Source organism: Taudactylus pleione, unplaced genomic scaffold (assembly GCF_031769625.1).
Source record: "Taudactylus pleione unplaced genomic scaffold, aTauple2 ptg000189l, whole genome shotgun sequence".
Taxonomy (NCBI): domain Eukaryota; kingdom Metazoa; phylum Chordata; class Amphibia; order Anura; family Myobatrachidae; genus Taudactylus; species Taudactylus pleione.
The window spans coordinates 5086075-5099759 of NW_028284591.1; the positions used below are offsets into that span (position 1 = coordinate 5086075).

The following is a 13685-nucleotide window of genomic DNA, read 5'->3' on the forward strand; positions in this document are numbered from 1 at the left end:
CGGGATTAGGTCCGCCGGCTTCCCGACTCCATACCCTTTCAGCTACTGTACATCCACCACAATAGTATTTCTGTGTCTATTTAAACAAATTATTTACTCAATGTTTAAAGGTTTTTGTTTTAGGTCCCGCCTCCGTCGTGGCAAAATTCTGCGATTCCTAATATTTATTTCCCGAATCCCGCCCGCTTCACTAGAAAGAGAGCGGGATGCGAGAAATCCAACCACCCATAGAATCGAGAGTCTACCGTTGCGGTTGGGAAAATAGGCAAGTGTGTATCATTGCTGCTTTGTTCCTATATGTAAAACGTAATGGAATAGGCTGTCACTATATATATGAAATGGCAATAAATATAAAATAATAACTATAGCCATCCCCTTCAGTCAACATTCCTCCTAAAATACTGCTCATTCCAGGATCATTGGTCCCTTAATTGAATCACCAGAACGCAGTGACATCACAGGTTTCATATATATCAGTGGGGTGTAGACAGGAAGCCGACGGTCTAAATGCCTACCGCCGACTGCCTGACTCTCTAATCCCGGCAAGGTACTAATGACAAGTGTCGAAAACTCGACGCCTGTCATTAGACGTACGTCAGGAGACCGACACACGGCATACTAAATGAAGGTAAGCCGGCCGCGGACAACCGCGGGGGGAGGGTTAGGTTTTAGTGTTCCCGAGGCTACTTAGGGTTAGGCACCTTCCCCCACGGGACGGTTAGGTTTAGGCTATGGGAAGGGGGGTTAGGGTTAGGCACCCCTGGGGGAGTCTTAGGGTTAGGCTGTGGGGAAGGGTGGGTTAGCGTTAGGCAGTTGGGGGGAGGTTAGGGTTAGGCACCCCTAAGGGAGGGTTAGGGGGAAAATAGGGTTAGCGATTTTTACCTTTTTAATGATCGGGATCTTCACCCCTGCCGGGCTGCCGCTGTCGGGAATTGAACCGTCGGCCATGCAGCCGGTGCTATACCTACCACACCCATATCAGTTATGCAAGAAAAGTTTAATTCATCTTTTATTTAAAAGGATTACACTGTAGTACACACAAAGTATTGCTCGCACGTGATATTGCGTTTAAAATCTGGTAACGAATTAACTTTTATATGATGCATTTTAAAGATTTTTTTTTTTTCTGTTTTCCAAGCAGTTTTTTTTCTCCACTGTTATCACCGTCATCATGATCACACAATCTAACTGTGTCACGGCCACTTGGTGCGATAAGATTCTGCAGCCGCCGACTCTCTGCGCTCAACGGTAATGAGCATTATATAGGCAGACTTCCCCTCACTATGGCTACGTACACACTGGCATTTGGCATGTGTCTATTATTGCATAGTTGAATATAAGTACGTTATCTGACATTTTAAATGCGTTTAGTCTGAGTTTTTTTTATTAGCGTGTGGCTGCGTCAAAACAGGAAGTTGCTATTGTGTTCAGTCTGCTTGTAAGCGTTTATTGACTGCCCATTGTTGCGCAGCGCTTACAACGCACATTGAGATGACTGCAGGGTCCCGACTGCATGACGTGTGTCTGACGCGCTGAAGTGGGACAAGAACCATTTTTTTTTTTTTTTTTAGATAAAACAGCGCAATGCAAGTTAAATGCTGGTAGCGTGCAGATATGTACAGTCCAATTTGGTACAATGAATTATATTTCCGCGTCTGCTCATGTGCAGTTCACTTGCAATGGAAACGCATTGAAAAAGCAGCTCTTGGACACCAGTGTGTACGTAGATTATCTTCGCCTACATGAGCTGACATTTCTCTTCGGCCGCCTGCTTCATTTCGGTGAATGTGGACGTTGCCTTTTCTTTGATTGTATCGATATCCATATTCTGGATGTTCTGGAAATGTCCAATGATTGAGTTCTTCTCTTCCTCTTCGTCTTGGTCTTCGACCACCATTTTTTGGAGATCCTCTGGCAGTTCCACATCGTCTCCGGCCATTTGTATTTGATTTTCATCCTTTTCACTCTACGGAAATAGAAAACCGGTGAGTTACAGGGTCAAACGTGAGGCATTGAGGGGGGGGGGGAGGCAGAGGCAAGTGATGTAGGAGCAGTCAGATACTACGGCGGGGGATTCTGTTACAGAATGAGGGCTGGATTCTGAATTGCATGTAGAGAGGCCGCAAGCGCATATGGCCGTGGCAGAGTCACTACCCTACGCTAATGTGAGTATCTGCTCCGTCCACTGTACTTCTGTCCACAACCATGATCAATAGTATGGCCATTCACACCTACTGATTCCCAACTGTTCGTAACAGTATTTTTGGGAAAACGTGGCTTCGTTTTCTAGACAGACAAAAGAGGGGAAGAGAATAAGCAGGGTGTGAAATTGGATCAGTAATCTGGCCATTAAAGTGACCCATCTAATGAGAACCTCAGTACACCATGAAGGGCTGTATTGGGAAACTTCTACTGGGACCATTGGCCCACACCTTTGTCTCACCTGGTTATACCCCAGATTAGCAGTAATGTGCTCCATTCCGGTAGAGTTCACCCACTTTTGCAGCCAGAAGTATGACTTGTGCAGCAAAATCTATAGTTGCTTGGGGGTATTTTCATGTATAATATTTATTTTAATAAACTGAGATTCCTGATAGGAAACAGATAGTGCAGTTAGGCTCCAGTCACTGCATGTGGCACCTAAAAAGGATTGTGTATTATAAATGAAGTATTAGTGTCATGTTACGTTGGGTGCCCCAGTATATAGATTATGGGTGAAATTGTTAATGATGTCTCCAGTGATGTTACAGAATCGGCCTCCTTCTCCAGTACAGACGGGCATATAGGGAAGAACAAAGCATATACAGAATAAAGGATATCTATAAAGGGGATATGGTCAATATCCCGGCAAAGGTGATGCCGGCACTTAGAATACCGGTGCTGCAATCCCGACACCTGTCAGCATCACAAAGGTAAGTATTGAGGTTAGGTTAAATGTAAAATGTGTTTTCCACAGAAATGGGAGGGGGGGTTCTAAATCCTCTATCTCCCCCATCTCGTGTCAAATAAAAAGTGATCCCTCATTTAATAGAGTAGGTGGTCTAGCTTTCAAAACGGGAGGTATCATATTCTTCCTACACATTAATTTAAATTGAGACAGCAAGATTTTGTTTTTTGTAAAACCTCACCTAACACACAGACATAGAATTCTGCTTTTTACTATTTTTTAAGGTGGTATATTGGCGAAACAAGGACCACAAAGTTTTTCTTTATTGTGTATATAAGAGTAGACAAAAGATCATGTTTGCTTTTGGTTCAATTCCTTCAAAGGCACGACTAGAGGGGCTGCTTCACACGCAAGGGTCTGCCTCTCTGCTGTTTAACATCTGGAGGTCTGCCTCTCTGCTCCCCCTCTAGTTATAGGGCCAGCATTATACCATATTTGCTGACATACTGGCTATCCCTTCCCCCCCCAAGACGGGGCAGCCAGGTCAGCATAGTGGTAGGGGGGCGTGGTGCGACAATGCTGGGCACGTTACCTGGCATTAAGGGAGAAGCAGGGGGGTGACCACAAGATTGCATCATGGCTCCACCCCTTCTATACAATGCCAAGATTACCGGCATTGTAAATCAGGAGGCAGGCCATGATGACGAAATTCAGCGCGAATAGTGTCACCGCCCCCCCCCCTTCCACGAGGGGGTGTAGGGGTTACTGGGGGTTCCAGAGGTAGGTGGCGGGCCTGGAGACTTTCCCACTTCTCTGGGTGGCCAGGAATGCATAATACAGACTCTCCCCTCATAGGTCTGCCTCTCTCTGCTCCCCCTCTAGTTACAGGGCCAGCATTATACAGAATAGGGATGAGCAGGTTTGGATCTCAGAGATCCGAACCCACCCGAACTACGGGGATTCGAGGCAGATCCGAGTCGGCTCAGGTTTTCCCACCTGACCTGGATCTGAAAACGAGGCAAAACGTCATGACTCTCAGCAGTCATGATGACAATGCAAGGCCGTCAACGTCATCTATGAAGGCCGATGCACCAGGGCCTAAGTCAGGCCATGTAAAAGTCAACTTTAAATCCTGCACGTGAACCCCAGCTTTGTCTCCTTATAGCCCTCTCTGCTGCCTATTTCCCAGAGCTTCGGGCACTTACCCCCTTCCTGACCACTGGTGGCTCATCTCGCGGCAGCTCGTGGCTCCCCTGACGGTCTCCTGAACTGAGGCCTGCCCGCACCTGAACAGTCCCAGCCTCGATTTGCAGGTGCTGCCCGGGACTTCCGCTGATAGTGCTCTGATATTGCCGTGGCTACCCGCACTGAGCGTTTGTCCCACACTGGGGGCCGGCTGCCTCAGGAACACTTCTGCACCCGGCACACCAGAAGTATTTGCTGTGGGGGGGGGGTTTTGCCTCACATGTTTCCCCCAGCCTGTAGTGGAGCTGATATATACAGGGGTATTCAATATGGGTGTGATAACATCGTTTTTGCGTTAATATCGCAATTATGACGTCATTATCGCAGGTTTTACTTTTACACCATATTCAATTTCAAAGACTCATCGCAGTTTTGAAAAGTCTTTGATAAAAAACGGTGATAACTTTTCACCATTGACTAGGTGTCGAAAAAAAGTGCAGAATTGGGGTTTAGGGGTGCAGGCTTAAAAAAATAGCCTGCACCCCTGGGAATGACATTTAAAAAAGAACTGTGTCAAAAAAAATAAAAAAATAAAAAATAGGGACACCCCAAAAAATTAATAAAAAAATTGGGGTGAAAAAAAAAAAAAGGGAAAAAATTGTTTAACAATAGGGAAATAGGTTCAGGGCTATTCTGCAAGTATGCGGCAGGTGTTTTCTAGAATAGAATTATAGCGGCAGGTGCACAAATGCAGATTTTTTAAAAAATTACTTTAGGGACACCAAAATATGCTAGTACCCATTTTCATGTACCCCAAATTTGATGGGACCACTTAAAAAAATGAAAAAAATAACCCAAGTGCTCTTCTGCATCACTTCTTCAATTTTAGGAAAAAAGCACCTGCTGCGACTATTTAAATCCCCGACTTTCAATTAAAGCCTAAAACGGGGATACCCATAGTGTTCCCCCATGTTTTTACAACTTTACAATTATTTTAAGGAAAAATTCGTAACTTTACGCAAATCCAACTTCGGAGTTTCCCGTTTTCGTTAATTTTATATTGAATACGGGGATAAGCGGGAGCGCGCACCAAACTTTAACACAGGAAAAAACTCCGATATGAAACGTGAAGTTAACGTTTCATATTGAATACCCCTCATAGAGTTACAGCTCCTCCCCGATCAGTTACGCTGTGCTCAAGGGGAAAATTTGTATACCTGCATTACACTGGTGCTGGGATACCCAGCCAGGTATCTGGTCTCCAGCCCACAAGGATTTTACATTTGACTGTTCATAATTAGCTCAAGTTAATCTTCCGGATTGTGCACATCCCTCATCATTTTCATTATACGGTATCCTGTAACATTTCTTACAAAGCATTATTTTCTGGGTTTCTGCTGTATATATAAATTCCTGGGTTACCATTATATAAACCCTGAATGGTTTCCTGCAAATTACCACCTGTGAAACTACTACTCCAGCAAACGCTAACTATAAAATTAATACTACTACCTTTTGAAATAACTAACTATATATATTTTGCTGATGTCTTAGATTATATAGTGATGTACGCTTTACGACTCTGTTCCCCAGAGCTATGAATATGGCCTACTGATATTTTGCCTTACCCTATCTTTAACCCGCCACATCTTCCTAACAAGATATTATGAGTAGAGCGGGCACCAGAGCCCATAAAAGGAGCCTCTCAGGATATTTCTCATCACTTCTCCCGGCTTGAGAAACAAGCTTCAGATTCACCACCGACATCTTCTACAACTCAAATTACGATGGATCCTAAGTCTGCCCCCTCAACTAAAGAGAATATACAATCCCTTCAAAAGATGATACTAGATCTTAAAACTTCATTTACTACTGCATTTCAGTCTGCTATAGGGGAACTTAAATCGGACATAGCGGCTCTGGATACACGCACGTCTGCCCTGGATTCACATGCGGATAAATACCAGGACTTTCAGAATCACATAGGGAGTGATATGTCCTATTCAGACAATGAACTAGAATTCCTCAGAGACAAAACGGGGAATCTTGAAAACCACGAGAGGAGGAACAACCTACGTCTTCGCAATATTCCTGAATCAATCCCTGCCTCAGACCTGGAACCTTATCTCAAGAGACTATTTGTGTTTTTGGTCCCATCGTTGTCTGAGACGGCAATTCAAATAGAAAGAGCACACCGCGCCCTGAGCCCTAAACCTAAAGATTCCAACCCCCACTCGAGACGTAATTCTTAGACTGCTTTCGTTTAAGAACAGTATCACCATGGCTAGCAGGAATACCACCTCATTTTTGTTTGAGGGTTCTCGGATACAAATATTCCAAAATCTGGCCCCGGGCCACTATTGCTAAGAGACGTGATCTCCGTATAATCACTACAACGCTTTGGGACAATGGTTATAAATATCGGGGATTTCCATTCCGGCTCCTGGTGGACGTTGAAGGCCGTTTCCACTCCATTCGATCTGTGGATGAAGGAACCCAGCTGCTTTGCAAACTTCATCTGGGCCCCACTTCTGGTCCTGATCCAGCTAGATCAGGTGCGTCTTCTCCAACCTGACTTAAGGTGCCCATACATCTGCGACGGATCGCCACGATGCAAGGCTGCGATCGGAAATTTCCATTCGCCATCGGAAATTACCGATCGCCCACCATCGATGTTCTGCGATCGTCGCCAGATCGCAGACATTTGACATGTTAAATGTCCGCGATTTGACAACTGCAATAATTTTTTGATCGCGATCGTTAAATCGGCGAAATCCTACATGTTGGATTTCTGCGATCTTGCGATGCCGGGTTGCAGCATGGCGGGATTGCGGCACTCCATCTCTGATGTATAGGGCCCATTACTCCTAGACCGGGTTTGATTTCATGAAAAGTTTACTGCACTAGTGAATGGATATTTGTTTTCTTGTAATTTTATGAATGTGCAAGTCTTTACACTGTCTTTACTGTCTTTACAAGTCTTTACTCTCACAAGCGGCTCGATGTTTGTGATCTGCACATGCGCCGCGACCGGCATGTGCAAGCGCAAGCCCCGCCGAGCAACTGAACTTCAATCACTACAGGGCTCGCTACAAGAAGGGGCGGCTGTCGATGGTGACAGCTCGCCCTGTTTTGTAGGCGGGTAGGGGGGGGGGTTGACCAAACGCAGGTGTTCCCTTAGGAACGCCTGGCGCTTGAGGGAGGACCTACTGACATCACAACTGATATCAGTAGTGGACTTCCTGCTCTATTAGAGCAGGAAGTCCACTCGGCCTTGCAGCTGCGGAGACCCTACCACAGGGTCTCACCGCATTCCGATGGTCGCGATTATCGCGAAGGGCTCCTTGCCGCTCGCCCAAGCTGTGGGTGGGCTTCCACAACTTTGCGAGCGGCAGGAGACAAAAAAAAAACACGCCCACATTACCTGCGAGCGGCCGGCCCTTGCAAGCGGGTCTGAAGCAGGCCCAAAGTGCTCTGTTAGTCTCCACAATCAATGATTGTATTGTATTTACTACTTTACATTACTTATATATATCTGAAATGTCCTGCTATTCAGTTGTGTGTATCTATGTTTTCTCCAGTTTACTCCCGTGGCTTATTTTACACTCAGGTTATGAGATTGCTCATTTCTGGTTCGAGTCATATTCTTTCCAATATTGATGTCATAGGTCTATACAAACTAGTTACATGTCATAGCTTTGTTAGCTCTGGATGGTGGAATGGTTCTCCCAGCCAGCCACTTTTCCCCCAAATCTTAGGGATTATTGGGTACATTTGATTTGTATTCCGCACTCGAGCTCTTGTTATAGAGTTCAACTCTTGAAGCGTTTACTCGGTTTTCAGAGTATTTCCAGTCATTTATTTTTTTAATTATTTAAAAAAAAAAAATTCTCAGCAGAGTCTGGAGTTCTCTTCCTTTTTCTGTCTGGACAACGTAATTTCTAGAATTCTGTATTATGCCACTCACCTGTTTGTCTATTAACGCCAAGGGTCTCAACACCCCACAGAAGTGCTCGCATCTCTATAGGTCCCTCAAAAAATTCAAAGGTGATGTGATCTTTTTGCAGGAAACCCACCTGAGAGGGGATTCACATTAGTCTCTGTCCTCTAAACTTTTTCCTTCAGTTTGGTACTATGGTGTGGCCATTCTTATTAGAGGTTCCCTCCCCTTCCAATTTTTAGATTCTACATCTGACAATGAAGGCAGATATATCATGATATGAGGCAAAATTGGACACGAGGAGGTTATGGTGGCCAACCTTTAAGCTGCTAACACAGGTCAATACCTATTTTTTTCATGAACTTTGCCTCAAAGTTGATAGGTGGCGACTTTAATATGGTACTTACTCACATGGATAAATCAGGCCCCTCTCGACCGGGAGAACTCCCAAACTCGGCTTCTCTGCGTAAATACATGGCCGAGGCAGGTTATTTGACTTTGGCGTTTTCTTACTCCTAGTGTCTGTGACTACACTTTCTACCCGCATGATGTCTATTCTCGGATAGACCTATTTTTATGTTGTGCCTCCTTTTCACAAGTCGCATGCCAGTCCTCGATAGTCCCGATAACTTGGTCAGACCATTCAGTACTGATGGCATCTTTTGAAATTGAAGCGATGGGAGGAAGACTATCTTGGAGGCTTAATGAAACTCTGTTGAAGAGCCCTCATTTTCAGGAATTAATTAAAACTAAACTTCAGGACTATTTCATTCTCAACTCCCAAGATGAATGTAGTGAGTCTATGGTTTGGGAAGCCCATAAAGTGGTAATTCGGGAGTTATCATTCAATATGCATTGCGTAGAAAAAGAGAGCAAGATCAACGCGCTGATATGTTGACCCATCTTATAGCAGATCTAGATAGAGAACACTAATGTACCCACTCTAGAAAGGTTCTTGCATGCCTCTCTAAAGCAAGAACCGAGTTATAATCTCTCTTAGCTGAAAAAGTTGAACTCTCATTACGTTGGACCAACCAAAGGTTTTATGATAAAAGCAATAAAGCTCATACCCTGTCAGCAAATAAACTTCGCACTAAGCGGGCCATGCAAGCCATTTATTTGATCAAGGATCCAACTGGCCAATCAATTTATGATCCTAAATCAATTAACAATATCTTCTCCGACTATTACAAAGCATTATACAATTTAGGCTCCCCTTGTGACCCCTCAGTTTTGGCTCATGACAGTCAGCAGTATCTCAACTGCCTCGACTTGATGAAGCCTCTCATTCCTTCCTGAATGATGATATCTCACCAGAGGAATTAGAGATGGCTCTTAAACCCCAGAAACTCTCGAAGGCACCAGGTCCGGATGGCTACCCAGTGGTATACTACAAAACATTTGCTCCACAACTTATCCCACACATGGCCCATTTATTTAACAAAATTATTCATGGCGCTCCTTTTCACCCAGACTCAACGACCTCCAATATAATAGTTATACCTAAATCTGGTAAAGACTCCACCCTGTGCACCAACTATAGACCTACTTCCCTGCTGAATACGGACCTTAAGCTTTTTGCCAAGGTCTTGGCCACCAGGCTAAATACAGTCCTAGCCTCGTTGATTGACTCTGACCAGGTGGGATTTATCCCACAGCATCAAGCCTAAGATAACACTAGACGTACCATCAATTTAATTCACCATATCGACACCACTATTATACCCTCAGTAGTTATTGCATTAGATGCAGAGAAGGCATTTGATCGCATTTCTTGTCCATTCTCATTTTCCACGTTGTCCTCTTTTGGTTTCCAAGGTAATTTTGTTACAGCTATTAAGGCTCTCTATTCCCGCCCCACATCTATGGTAATGACTAATGGTCTTTGATCCCCTTGATTTAATTTAAATAACGGCACCCATCAAGGCTGTCCGTTATCCCCTTTAATTTTTGCTTTATGTATAGAACCCCTGGCAGCCCGTATTAGATCCAACGTCAATATTGGAGGGATCTCTGTGGAACGCAAACAATATAAACTATCTTTGTTCACGGATGATGTCCTCCTAACGTTTTCTAATCCTTTAATATCCCTACCCAACTTACAAAAGGAACTTCTTTTCTATGGCTCTCTTTCAGGGTATAAGGTTAACCCCTCTAAATCCGAAGCTCTGGCGTTAAACATCCCTTATAATGTTTACTCAACTTTAACGTCTAAATTTTCATTTTTATGGAGACCTTCGGCCATTAAATAGTTAGGGATTTTTATTTCCAAATCCTATTCTGCTCTTTATCGTGCTAATTATATTCCTATGTTAAATTCACTCACACACGATCTGGCTAGATGGAGCCACCTTTATGTTTCATGGATAGGCAAAATTAATGTTCTCGAAATTAATTTCCTTCTTCGCTTACTATACCTATTCCAAACGGTACCTGTGGCAGTTCCGTGCAGCACTCTAGCTTCCATACAGTAACATTGTCACAAATTTATTTGGGCGAATGTTAAACCCCGGGTCAAACGTATGATTCTAAGTAAAAGTGCAACTATGGGTGGTTTGGGTCTCCCTATGTTACAATCATACTACACTACATGTCAACTTAACCATATTGTTTCTTGGTATTCACCTCCAGGAGGTGAAAAAATGGGTAGATATTGATAATTCTTTGCTTCGAGGTGATCTACTTGACTCCCTGATTTGGCTTCCCAGACGACGTAGACCAACCTCTGCCTACTCGATTCCCACTGTCAATTTTACTCTCAATCTGTGGAACAAAACATGTACTACTTACAACCTCTCCTCCTATCCATCACCCTTGTCTCAAAGTTGGAATCATCCTGATTTTTCTCCAGGTTGCATGCATTCAATGGCTGCACTGTGGTGTAAGCGTGGTATGACTCTTCACATCAAAGGGAGTTTCGCTCCTCCTTCATCTAGTGAATTTCAGGAGCGTTTTGGCGTTCCCTCCTCGTGTCAATATCAATACACTCAAATGAATAGTTTTCTCCACTCCCAACTTAAATCCTCTCAACTACGATTGCCTACCTCATTTAAGCGTATGTGTTTGTATTCAATTGGAAGGAGAGGGAACATTTCAACGATTTATAATTCAGTTCTCGACCCTGATCCCTCTTTGCGCGAACCCCACAGACAAGCATGGGAACTAGATCTTTCTAAGTCTTTAGATGTTGAGCTTTGGGAACAGATTAGAATACGTATAGCTAAAGTTTCTATTTGCGTGGCAATCAAAGAAACCTGTTATAAGATTTATATCTGGTGGTATCTGGTTCCCACTAGACTACACGTTATGTTTCCTGTGACATCTAATCAACGTTGGAGACTGTGTGGGGAAGAGGGGACCTTCTATCACATATGGTGGACATGTCCTCTCATTTGTTCTTTTTGGAACTTAGGGCCCGATTCAGAGCTGCTCGCTACTGGCGGCCGCTCGCAGGGAACGTGGGCGTATGTTTTTTTTAGTTTTTTTTTCTCCGGCCGCTCGCAAAGTGCAGCCACCCCCCTACCCGCCCACAAAACTAGGCGAACTGTCAATCACCATCAACAGCCGCCCCATCTTGTTGCCAGCCCCGTAGCGACTGAACTTCAGTCGCTCAGTGGGCTTGCGCATGCGCAATTCATTAACATCGAGCCACTTGCGAGTGCACAGCGCTTGTGAGCGGCTCTGAATCGGGCCCTTAGTTTGTAATCTGATTACAAGAACTCTGGGCCCTGGTATTAATCTTGAACCTGCGGTGGCAATGTTATGCATCCTGATCCTTGGGTTATCTAAGCCTCAGGACAAATTAATTACCCATATTTGCAATGCTGCTAAATCCCTTATTGTTAAATAATGGAAATGTTGCCTCCAGAGCCGTAACTAGACTTTTTGGTGCCCTGTTCCAGAAAGAGCATTGGTGATCCCCTCATTTTTCAAAGGGACATAATGCACCCAAAAAAGGGCCAAGGCTTCATGGGGCAGGGCCAGGGAATAGAAAGGAGAGGCCAGGAGAAGCTGGGGATGAAATAAGAGAAAGCTACAAGCAAGAATGATAATAAATAGAAATTTGACAGGCCCAAACAGCGCCCCCTGACCTGTGGTGCCCTTTGCGGTGGCACCGGCCGCACTACCCTAGCTACGGCCCTGGTTGCATCCCCCCCACGAGAGCAGCCTTGGTCTAAAAAATCTATGAAATATGTTACTAGCCTACAAACAACAAGGTTGCTAAATTTCATGATACTTGGCCCCCTTGGTATCTCGCATAATCCTTAACTATACCCGGACTCTGCTGATATCTTTATTTACATCATCTCTCTTTTCTTTTCATTATTATTAATTGTTTTTTTCCCCACCCCTTTTCTTTTTTCATTTTACTATGTACAGTATTTTTTTTTGTTCTGTTTTTTATTCTTATTTGAATGAAAACAATAAAAATGGGATAACCTTTTAGTTGTTTAATCTCTATTTTATTTCAATGGTGGTCTTTTTTTTACATGTTAACGATCTCTCCGATAAGGTTTTCTACTTGTTACTCAATATATTTTTCGTATACAGTATATTGATATTTTGAAGTACTGTATGATCATTTTACCCATTACTTTTGTATCATACTGTTGTTCTGCTGACCATGTTTGTATTATTTTGATTAGTCATCCCCAATAAAAAAAAAACTTTTGTTTAAAAAAAAAAAATCCAGACAAACTTGGGCAAATAAATAAAAAAAAACCATGCTTCTACACTTTCTTGGACAACATGCCACCAACGTTCCGCAATAAATATTAGGAGGAACCAGGCAATGATTGATAACCCAATGCTATATACACAAGAAAATAAATTGCAGAGGGACTATGCGATCGTTACAGTTTAAATTTAAATGTATTTGTAAGTAGATATAATTTCAGAGGTAGTTAGCATATCAGTGGCCAATGATGTGGCCCCCCCCCCCGACTTACCTGCCCACCTCCCCATATATGTTTTTGAACAGGGACCTAGCATTTGACTGCACCAGGTAACAGGCATAATCCAAAGTAGGTCCTATTTATATTTATATAGTGTCAGTTTATTTGAGGTGAGCATTTGGGCTTGGGCCCCCTGAGCTGTTCTGACTGGGCCTCTTCAGGGCATCACCACTTAATACACAGTCACTTTGTATATCACCTTCATGTTTGTTTATTATTCATGTATTTTTTTACATATAGTTTTTACCTTTATTATTATTTCCAACACTTATTAGCTACCTTCACACAGGGCCGTAGGGAGGGTGGTGCGGCCAGTGCCACCGCACAGGGCGGAATCCTCCAGCGCCACCGGCCGTACACACTTTTCGGTGCCGGAGGTCTGCAGAAAGAGACCTCCGGCAGTGGTGCACGGCGCACAAGAATGTTGGCACAGGATCGAGCCCGCCCTTCACCCCCTGGAAGGAAAGGTAAGTGCTCAGGGGGAGGAGGAGACAGAGCGCGAGGGGCTGCAGCAGGGCCGGATTATAGGCGGGACGACAGGGGCGATCGTCCCGGGGCCCCCACACATAAGGGGCCCCCCACACACTGTCCACAACTACATCAACTTTTTTTTTTCTTGACGGAGCCGCCAAGACCCCGGGCCAGTTCCCGCTGGGCATGTGCCTTTGGTGGCCGGTGTCCACACAGCCTGCCTTTCATTTACCGACCCCCCCACCCC

The 13685-nt window shown here is 44.2% G+C and overlaps 1 protein-coding gene across 1 annotated transcript in view; it reads right to left on the reverse strand.

The window, feature by feature from the left end:
- Nucleotides 1-1031: 1031 nt before the first annotated feature.
- CPLX4 (complexin 4) overlaps nucleotides 1032-13685 on the reverse strand; it is a 42399-nt gene continuing 29745 nt past the window's right edge. Inside the window, exon 3 of the mRNA XM_088476534.1 lies at nucleotides 1032-1966. Coding sequence (XP_088332660.1) covers nucleotides 1739-1966 — 228 coding nt within the window. The 3' untranslated portion in view covers nucleotides 1032-1738. The remainder of the gene's footprint in view (nucleotides 1967-13685) is intronic.